This window comes from Silene latifolia, chromosome X (assembly GCF_048544455.1).
Source record: "Silene latifolia isolate original U9 population chromosome X, ASM4854445v1, whole genome shotgun sequence".
Classification (NCBI taxonomy): Eukaryota; Viridiplantae; Streptophyta; class Magnoliopsida; order Caryophyllales; family Caryophyllaceae; genus Silene; species Silene latifolia.
Genome location: NC_133537.1, coordinates 196,459,558 through 196,470,796, shown reverse-complemented (window position 1 = coordinate 196,470,796; position 11,239 = coordinate 196,459,558). Strand labels below are relative to the sequence as shown.

General features: G+C 39.5%; 1 protein-coding gene across 1 annotated transcript; it reads left to right on the top strand.

Annotated features, from left to right (window-relative positions):
• The first annotated feature begins 3,096 nt into the window (after positions 1-3,096).
• LOC141619046 (uncharacterized) lies at positions 3,097-3,896 on the top strand. The gene is made up of 2 exons (XM_074436079.1): positions 3,097-3,413; positions 3,470-3,896. Exons 1-2 carry the CDS (start codon positions 3,097-3,099, stop codon positions 3,894-3,896), a joined length of 744 nt encoding a protein of 247 aa, XP_074292180.1.
• Positions 3,897-11,239: the final 7,343 nt, after the last annotated feature.

Here is an 11,239-nt window from a genome sequence, read left to right as displayed (position 1 = left end):
GATGATGATGTGTTACGTACTAAACCCATGCATGAGATCAATGGTGTTCCTGGACTTTCTTTTGAGGATGCTGAGGAGCCAACAGAAAATGTACAATGGATAACACAACGTGGTAAGAAACATGTTGCAAATAGTCAGACTGCAAAAGGGACCCCTTCTGTCTTAGATGATTCTCCTCCTGTTAATAATACAAAAATAGATGAAAACATATTACAATTCTCTGCTGAGGATGTACAGGAGGGGGTGGATTATTGGAATCAGGCAATGGTGTGTTTTGTCCTTGGGGCAAATCCACCATGGGAGGTCTTGGAGGGTTTTATTTATCGAATTTGGCATAAATATGGGATTGACAAGATTTCGTTTTTACCTAATGGAATTTTTCTTGTTAGATTTAGTACAATGCAAAATAAGGAAGAAGTTCTTAAGGCAGGCTATCACATGTTTGATAATAAGCCATTAGTGGTTAAGCCTTGGCAGAGTGATGTGGATCTTCTTAAAGAGGAGATAAAAGTGGTGCCAGCATGGGTTAGGCGTTATGGTTTACCTTTAAAATTTTGGGGGAAGTGCCTCCCTAAAATAGCTGCTTTGGTGGGGCCATTTGTCAGGACTGACCAAGCTACAGAGGCAAAACCTCGATTGGGATATGCACGAGTGATGGTTGAATTGAAGGTGGGACATAAGTTCCCAACTAGTGTGCAGTTTAAAGATGAGAATGGTAGCCTGCTACAGGTTAAAGTGGAGTATGACTGGAAGCCTAGTATATGCTTGAAATGCAAAGGTATGGGGCATGAAACTAATGAATGCAGAAAGGCTCAACCAAAGAAACAAATACAACCTGTGGTTAGGAAGGAATGGAGACCTGTTCCCAAAGTCACATCTAAGTTATCCGTGACTGAATTTCTAGCTTTACCAAGCCCAGCTACTCCTGGTCCTGCTATTCAGCAAACCGAGGAGAAGGATGATAGTGATTCAGAAGAAATAATTGACTTGGATGAAATTGACAAGGAACAGATTAGTGCCATGGAAACTGGTGACCCTCCAAATCCATCTGTTTTTCATGAATAACATTGGTTTTTGGAATGTGCGGGGATTTAATAGTGTAAATAAACAGAAAGTAGTTAAAATTTTTATGAATAATCAAAAGGTAGGCCTGTTTGGTTTACTTGAGACCAAAATAAATGGTGGAAATGTGACTAATATATCTCTCAATTTGTTTGATGGTTGGTGTGTTACCACTAATAGCCATACTCATAAGGGTGGAAGGGTGTGGTTGTTATGGCAACCACAGCTCTTTGATGTGGATGTCCTGAAATATAATCCTCAGTTTATCCATGCTAATATTACTGTTAAAGTGATCGAGTCCATTTCATGTTCACAATTAAGCATATGTGGTCGTTGGTCAATGGTCGATACAAAACACAATTTATACTCCACAAACAACTCTACAATTAGTAAAGAGGCAAGTAAAGGTCGGATCCCAAGGGACGGGTATTTAAATGAGAATTCTATTGTAACTAGTAGTGTCTAGGGGTGTCACAAATTGGGTTGATGTAGAAGGTTACTAAACTAAAATAACAATGAAAATAAACTAGCAAGATGAATAAAATAAGGGGTGTAAACAATTGATTAAAGGCACTAGGGTGTCATGGGTTCATAGGGGAATCATGGGATATGATCATACAAACATGTTCTCAAATTATAAGCAAGCAATTATTGTTGTGATGGATTGAGTTGGGTTATATCTTACAATCCTAGGAAAGTTTGGGTCCCGGAGCCGAATCGATTAGATTGTACAACACCTACAAGTCGACTTAATCTTTCCTACTCAACACATGCATGGTCTAACAAGACTCGAGTTGGGTTATGTCTTACAAGTCAAGTTGAAAGGATAGAAGATGATAGTAAATGCAAGGATTCATAGGCTTAGCATTTCATCAAATATAACATGTGCATGTATTAAGATCAAAACAAGCAAGCAAATAAGATATGAAAGCATATTAATTTAAGCATGAATCATTCCCCATGTTGGTTTCCCCTAATCACCCATTAAACCCTAGCTAAGAGACTACTCACTCATTATCATGTTGATCATGCTAGAAAGGTTGTCAATCATACTAACATAATGAAACATGATGAATAAATGAAAGTAATTAACAATAATTAAAAAGGGATTAAGAGATTATACCTACTAATGATTCCAATAATAAAGCAAGAATAATAGAAGTACTTGAATCCTAGATTGAGAGGTTGTCAATCTCCCAATAATAACCCAAATAATCTTCAATTACCCAAAATAAAGGAAGAACAAGAGAGAGATTAAAGAACTAAAACTTGGATTAAAACTTGATTAATACTTGATTAATACTTGATTACAATATTAAAGAGAGATTTGATTGATATTAACTACCCTAATTATTGATAAGAAGAACATGCTCCTCTAATTAGCCTAATGGGGTATTTATAGTGAAAATTAGGGAGGATGCATTAGGGTTAACTAAGGGCTAAACTAGTAATTACACTTTTTAAGTTGAGCAAGGAAAAGCCGGTATTTTCTGAGAGAAGGGCTTCTCTTTTCGTAGCTTGAAGAATGAAAAACGTGCTGTACTGAAATCCGTGCGGATCAGAGTCGGGACGGCCGGATCTGGGCTGAGGAATCCGAGCGGATTCAAGAGAGGGACGCTCGGATTGTGCTGGGGGAATCCGAGCGGATTCCAAGGTGGGACGCTCGGATTGGGCTGGACGGACGGATTTGGTACAATCCGTTCGGATTGTTGGCCAGCTTCAATTCTTCTTCTTTTTCTTCCCTTTTCTTCATAAATTCCTTGGGGATTTCCTCGGGGACTCAAGGATCCTTTTCTCAACATTGCTCTTCTACTATGATATGTACAAAGGCCTTCTAGTCTTGTCTCTCCTTGATGCTTGGTCATTGAATACAATCAATTTAGCCTCGTTTTGCCACGAAAATGCAAGATTCTTACTCCTTTCCTACCAAGGGATCAAAATCTCAAAGAATATGCAAAACAAAGAACTAAAGATAAGAAATGACCCAAATAGGCACTAAAAAGCATGGAAACAATGGTAATTCGGGGGCTAAATATGCGCCAATTATGGTCACATCATAAAGTCAATGGAAAAAGCTTCTTCTCAACTTTGATTTATGCATTTAATGAGGGGAAGGATAGAATTGAGCTGTGGAGATGTCTGAATCAGTTTGCTAGCTTCTGCACTGGACCATGGGCTCTAGCTGGAGACTTTAATATTGTTCTAAATCCTGAAGAGAGATTAGGGGGGCAGACTAGAGATGAGGATATGGATGAATTTGTTGACTGTATGAATACATGTGGGATGATTGATATTCAGGCTACTAGGGCGTTTTTTTCCTGGACAAATAAGCAGGATGCAGAGCACAGAAAGTATAGTAGACTGGATAGATTCTTAGTAAATACTGCTTGGTTAAATGTGTATCTAGAAATGGTGGGTCACTTCACCCTGAGGGACTTCTTGACCATAATCCATGTGTTATATCTAACAAGAATCTGGTTGCCACAAGGTATAGGAGCTTCAAGTACTTTAATATGTGGGGCAGTGCAGCTGATTTTCTTCCTAGGGTTAAGGAAGTATTGGATAGCACTATTAATGGTACTAGGATGTTTTGCATTGTCAAAAAATTGAAAGGTTTAAAGGCTGTGTTAAATGGGCTAAACAAAGAGTGTTACTCTGATATTGAAATCAAGACTGGTGAGGCTGAACAGGGTCTAGCTGATATTCAGACTCAGATTATTGTTGACCCTACGAATCACTCTCTTATCACCAGAGAGAAGGACGCTATGGAGAACCTCAGAGTTTTGACTAAAGCTAGAGATAGTTTTCTTAGACAAAAATCTAAGATTAAGTGAACTGAGGAGGGAGATGTAAACTCATCTTATTTTTATGATAGCATCAGGAGAAGGTGCATGAGGAATACTGTTATACAGATTGATGATCAACAAGGGAAAGTTTGTAATGATAACCATAGTATTCACGATGCTTTCCTAGAGTATTATACTGGTCTCCTTGGCAGTAGAAAGGAAACTGAGACTGTGAGGCATGCTGTCCTTGAGTTTGGAAATTATTGCATAGAGGAGCACATCAGTATTTTAAATAAGCCAGTGCTGTATGACGAGGTTAAACAGGTTGTTTTCTCCATTCCTATTGATAAAGCCCCAGGTCCAGATGGATACTCAAGTGGTTTTTTTAGGGATTCTTGGGAACTAGTTGGAAATGATATATTTGAGGCTGTTCAGGATTTCATCAAAACTGGTCAGATGCTAACTCAGCTGAATGCCACTAATATCAGTTTGATCCCTAAATGTGAGAGACCTAATTTAGTTAAGCAGTTCAGACCCATTGCTTGTTGCAATGTCTTTTACAAAGTTATCTCTAAGCTCCTATGCAATAGGCTAGCTCTGGTATTGCCTGACCTTATCCATGAGAGTCAAGGGGCTTTTGTACAAGGTAGGTCCATCATAGAGAAGTCTTGATTTGTCAGGATATTGTTCATCAATATTCTAGGAAGAGTGTCTCTCCCAGATGTCTTTTCAAAATTGATTTGCAAAAAGCCTATGATATTGTAGAATGGGATTTTGTGGAACAATTACTGATTGGATTGAGATTTACAACTAAATTTATCGAACTCCTTATGGCCTGTATAAAAACCACTTCTTATACCTTGGTCCTGAATGGCAATAATTTTCGGTATTTCAAGGGTAAGAGAGGACTCAGACAAGGTGACCCAGTTTCTCCTCTTATATTCACTATTTGTATGGATTATTTGACAAGGCTTATTGCTTTTGCTACTGCCAGATGGCCATTTCACTATCATCCTCTATGCAAAGGAATAAAGCTTACTCACCTCATGTTTGCTGATGACTTGTTGATGTTTTGCAAAGGAGACGCCCCTTCCATCCCCCTCCTTATGAGAGCTTTCACTTCATTTTCTAATGCATCAGGCCTGCAGATGAACAATACTAAGTCAGAATTTTTTTTTAATGGTATGAAAGAGGAATTGCAATCTAATATTCTCTCAGTCACAAGATTTCAGGAAGGGAAAATGCCTTTTAGGTATTTAGGAGTTCCAATTCAGCCAGGTAAAGTCTCTAAAAAAGAATGCAGTTGTCTTGTGGAGAAAATGGTGACAAGAATCAGAAGTCTTGGAGATAAAAAGGTGTCCTATGCTGGCAAGGTTGTCCTCATAAACTCAGTTCTTAACACCTTAAATAATTATTGGGCTACGATGTTTGTCATTCCTAAAGCTGCCATTAAGAGAGTTGAGGCCATCTGCAGAGTCCCACTGGTGGGTTGGGATAGAGTCACTATGCCCAAATCTGCAGGAGGACTTGGAATTAAAAAGGCCAGTATCTGGAACATAACATCAGTTGGAAAACTGGTGAGTTGGATTTATACGAAGTATGATAGACTTCGGATTAAATGGGTTGATAGTGTTTACCTTAAAGGAGCAAACTGGCATGACTACACACCTACTAATGATTCTACTTGGACTTGGAAGACTATCTGTAAGGTGAAGAAGAAGATTAAGAATGGCTCCACTGATAATTGCTGGACTCCTCACCAGAAAGGTTATACGATTGGTAATGGTTATGACTGGCTAATGGGGACATATCCTACACAAAACTGGACGAAAATTGTGTGCAATGATTGGAATGTGCCCAAACATTCATTCATTTCCTGGCTGATAATGCAATAAGGTCTTAATACTAAAGCTAAGCTATATGCCTATGGTTTCTGCCTGGATGATATATGCATTATGTGTGCTGAACATTCTGAAACTATCGATCATTTATTCACTGAATGCAAATTCAGTTGCCAAGTGCAAAAAGGTGTTGAAGACTGGATTGGTCGACCTTTTCCTACTGTCAATGAATTACTGAATGCTAATCGAAACAACATGAAATGGAAAGCTTTAGCAATTGTGCTGACTACTTACAGATATTATGTCTGTTCCCAACGGAATCATGCGAGAATCCAGCTCAATGTGTTCAGACCTGTAGTTGTAGCAGAACGGATGAAGAAGATGATCCAACAGCAAATTCGTAGACTTACTGATCTTAGAGGTGGACAGATTGATTTGGAGATAACCTTTGGTTTTTCCATTTGATCCTTATGTAATTGGATAAAGTTTTGAAATATATATATATATACACTCACATTTCACCAAAAAAAAAACAAAAAAAAAAACAAAATAGTGAACTTCAAATTCGCTATTTTCACAAATTTCAAACGATAGAATTAAAAACTATCATTTTCAAATCAAAAACAAAATAGTGAAATTCAAATTCGCTATTTTTACAAATTTCAACGACGGAAATAAAAACCGTCATTTTCAAATCAAAAAACAAAATAGTGACATTCAAATTCGCTATTTTCACAAATCTCAAGCAACGGAATTAAAAACCGTCACTCTTCAGAAAAAAAAAAAACAAAAAACAAACAGAATAGCGAAATTCAAACTCGTTATTTCAAACGACGGTATTAAAAGCCATCACCTTTTTTCAAATAAAAACCAAAATAGTGAAATTCAAATTCACTACTCCTCGCAAATTTCAAATCACGAGAAGACGGAATTAAAACCGTTATCTCCCAAACACACATCTGGCGGAATTCACATCCGCTATTTCCACAAACTCCGAACAATGGCAATAAAAACCGTTACCACTCTTCGAAATTCAAAATTACGAATGACGATAACAGAGATCGTCATCCATAGCATCAAGGCTCAAGCCTATCTCTCTCCGGCACCGCAAACATCCAATATAAACACCGAAATTCCCCAGCAGGATATCAGAGACCTCCCCACGGTGTCCACTAACCCAACAACCTCTCGAAATAAGCTCGTCCAACACGGCTATTTCCCGCAGTCGATCATTTGACCTTCGACATGGCTGGCGAGCCTCAAAACGCACCTTTGACATGACTGGCGAGCCTTAAAATGCACCGCCAACATGGTTGGCGAGCCTCAAAACGCATTCTCAACATGGCTGGCGAGCCTCAAATCGCACCTTCAACATGGCTGTCAAGCCTCAAATCGCACCTTCAACACGGCTGGCGAGCCTCAAATTGCACCTTCAACGCGATTGGTGAGCCTCAAAACGTACCTTCAATGCGGCTGGCGAGACCTATCATATCCGCAACATGGCTGGTGAGCCTATTCGTGCAAACAAGAAACGACTCAAGGACATATCCCGAAGATGCCTTAGGTGTGACTCCTTCCTATGGTTGGTGAGCCTTTGTATGTAGTCTAACGGACTTTAAACGAACCGCACGGACAATCGAAAGACTCTAAATTATTCACGACGACAGGTGCTTGACTCGTATCCCCAAGTCACCTTGGCGTCACGCTTTTCAACGGTAGGTCCTTGACCCGAATTCTTTCGAGCCGCCTCGACGTCGCTTCGGTCTCCAGGTTGTAGTCTTCAATTTACCCGGGGGCTATACTTTGTCTTTCGCCCTGTCCATGCCTTAGTCAAAGGGGGGGCACTGTAGATACCCAATATCTGTTGAATCCCCAACAAACGCCCGATGATTATCGGACTACAACATGCTTAGGAATCGATACGTTTAATCGACAGTTTTGTATAACTATACGTCAGAAAACTCAAAATGATTTCAAAAGTATCTGGAGTGTTTTATGCACGACGACGGGGTCGCAATGACACTAACTAAAGTCAAAATCGACACTGTAATACTCCGTATTTAATAATTATATAATAATAATATTTCATTATATTTAGCGAGTTATGTTGAGACGGAATAATATATCAATATAATAATAATAATAATATAATATACATGTATTATATACTCCCACCATATACATATACTCCCTTATCCTCATCTACTCTATCCTATCCCATTTTATTTCATTTTCCACCACAAAAATTAGAGAGAATCTTAGAGAGAAAGAAGAGAGAAAAAGAGAATAAAAAGAGATCGCCCTTTTGTCCCTCCGCCTTTAGATCGTAAGGTAAACCGTCTTATATTAGCCTTTATATTATTTAAATTATACCATAGACCCGCCTTGACCCCGACTAACCTTAGGACCGCCTTTGACCGTCGTTTGACCACATTTGACCACCCAAAAACGGGTTTGACCGAGTTCTATACACATTTATAGCTGTTTTGTGCGACGGTCTTAGGACGAGTTTTTGACCCACCTCACGTGGCTGTTTTGGGCAGACCTTGGGTGGCTTGTGTCGAGGGTAATGATGAGGGTATAGTTGTGGTCTTGGGTGGTGGAATGGGTGGCTGTGGTGGTCGGAAACTGGGATAGAAAGGAGGGTGTACGGACGCGGGTTTGAGGGTAGTAGTCATGTGTTGTTGTGGTTTTTACTGGTGGTTGCTACCGCCATCATTGCTGTTGTTGGGCTCGCCGTGGAAGAAGGATATGGTGGGGGTGGTCGACGAAGGCCGGCGTGGCCAGTGGTGGCCGTGGAAGGGCGGTTGTAGAGTGGTGTCGGCATTGTTGTTCATTGTTGATGTGGTGTTATTGCGGTTGTTGTTGCCGACAGTGGGAGGTGGTGCTGTGGACCACCATGGTTGGTGGTGGTGGTCCACGATGGCAGCAACCGTGGTGGCTGTTTTGCGCGGTGGTTGGGGGGTATATGTCGGGTTTTGGGTGAGTCGTATAAGACGAGTTTTATTTAATTAATTAGTTTGTATTTAACTAGTCGTATACGTATTTGTATAAATGTATTAGTATATTTATATGTATTGGTATAAATATATTAGTATATTATACCTATTTGCATATGTATTGGATTAGTATATTTATACGTATTTGTATGATTAGATGAGTATATTTATACGTATTTGTATTATTATCGTATTTTAGGAAATGGGTTTGTGAGACGGTTTCACGAGACGGGCCTAGCTTGTGTGACGGTTTGCTTATGCGGATTTGCTGTGAGGTAGGTTAATCCTACTCAGTTTCAATATGTTTATATGGTTAAGTGAGTCCGCATTGATTAGTCATTTGCATTATAACATGATATCGGATAAGATGATTGGATGAGTCGTTAATTGACATGTTGTGTGGTATATTGTATCGTTGTATTTGTCATGTATGTTGGATAATGTGCGGTCGTGACTGTTGGTTGTTATTGAGGAGACGGGAGACGGTTGGGAGACCGTCTTCCGCTTGGGTCGCCTCTTGGAGATTTCCCACTCCAAGAGGGATGTGCACATTAATGACTTGAGTTTGGAGGGACGCGTGTGGTTGAGACACAACGTCTGGTAGGGGATCAGGTTGGCTTCCGGACCCGATACGTCTGGGCTTGTCCCGGTATCAGTGTGGTTGACGGTATGTCTGGGCATATCCCGGTACCTGTGAGGATGTCGGTATGTCTGGGCGTGTCCCGGTACCGTGGTGGCGGTTCTTGGATATCATGTTATTCATATCATAGTCATGTTGTATGTTCACACTCGAGTCTTGTCACACTTTATTGATTTATTGAAACTGACGTTTGTTGTGTGTGTGCGTTGTCACCTATCTCTTGGGTGGCCTGTGTCGATCCATATGATATCCTTTGGTCATATGGGGAGCAGGTTAAGGACAGGTTGTTTGGATAGTACGCGGGAGACGGGACGAGCTTGATGAGTCACGAGACGAGTCTAGTTGGCTAGACGAGCATATATGTCATGAGTTGTAGATTCATTTGTTTACATTTATGTAATTCATTAAACATTACATTAATAAAATGTTCTTTGATTGAAGTTTTGAAATAATACCTCGGGAAACCGAGATGGTAACGCTCCAATTATCTTGTGTAACACCCGTGAATTTCCCGTCTTGACATTTAAAATTTATTAAACTGTTTAATCACTTTATTATATATTTTTGAATTATTCAATTTAATTAATTTTATGTCAAACACGATTTTTATAAAAGTAATATATAAAAGCTCATTTTATAAAAATACGTATTATTAAATTATATTTTTGAGGCAAAATTAATATAAGAGTAAATGCATACATATTTTTGGTCGGATAATAATAGTGACAACAATAGTAATAATTCCCGTCTTAATTTCTGTCTAGCTATAGACCGTCACATCTCGCTTTGTACCTACTTTGATCCGGACCAACCAGAATTCGACAACACATCACACCCACCTAACATCCTACACTCTACTTTTGAAAATCTCTATTATTATTAATATTATAATATATTATTACTATTATTTTTATTATATATTATTATTTTTTTTTTTGTGGCTATCATTTAGTTCCCGCAACCCCACCCCCCTACACCTTCTTCTTTTTCGTCCTTTTCTCTTTTTCAAAGCACAGCAACCACGAAACCAGCTACAACCATTTTTGTACCCTTCAAACTCCGATCCCGCCTTCGTTTCTCAACCAAACTCCATTAGTTTTGTACCATTAGCTTCCTCGTCCCTTCCTCGTTCTTTTAAGGTAAGAAAGCTTCTATTTTGTTGAGGTTTCGAAAATACCATCTTAAATGACAACTCGATTTCTTGTCTTAATCGACTCGTTTTTCCTCCTTTTAGATGAAGACTGATGAGAGACTCCCATTTTTGACGTTTTTACATGGAAATTCGAAGAGTTAAAGGTAACGGTGATAGGTTACTCGACAAATGTCGACATCTCTTGTTGTTATGTCGTTTTATGTGCTAAGTTTGTGTGTGGAATGTGTAGTTGCAGTAAATTCTCGATCATTATGGGGTTTAGCTTTATTTTCATCTGAAAATGGTGTCTTAGCAAGGTAAGGGTTCAGCTCATTCGTTTTCTGTATGTCGTCTTAATCCGCATTGGTTTTGGGCTTCTTTAGGCATAAAAACAGAGCACGTTTATACGGTTTTGGGGTTGAAGTTAGGGTGGTGTGAATGGTACTCGTGTGTCGGCTACTCGTGGCCGCGTTAGGCTGCCTTGATGCTGAATTTTTAGAGTCGGAACGATGCAGCTCTCGGGTTACTTTGAGTGGTTTATGGGGGGATGTTACGGTATAGTTCAGACAATAAAACCGAGTTGTGATACGGGTCTTGGTGGCTGTTTGAAACGGCCTGGTTTGGACCCTGTTTCAGTGTTCGTTTCGCAGGTTGTCTATGAATTGTTTTGGGACGGGAATGAGGCGTGAGTTAGTGCCGTATCAGGACTGTTTTAAGACAGAAAACGTGGTGTTCTTAGACGCTATACACGGGCTGTTTTAGTGGGTGCATGACGGTTA

What these genes read in the sequence shown, in the direction of transcription:
- LOC141619046 (XM_074436079.1), top strand. Translation starts at nt 3,097, where the DNA reads ATGCGCCAATTATGGTCACATCATAAAGTCAATGGAAAAAGCTTCTTC. An exon ending in CAGGATGCAGAGCACAGAAA is followed by an intron (nt 3,414 to 3,469) that starts GTATAGTAGACT and finishes ATGTGTATCTAG; the next exon opens with AAATGGTGGGTCACTTCACC.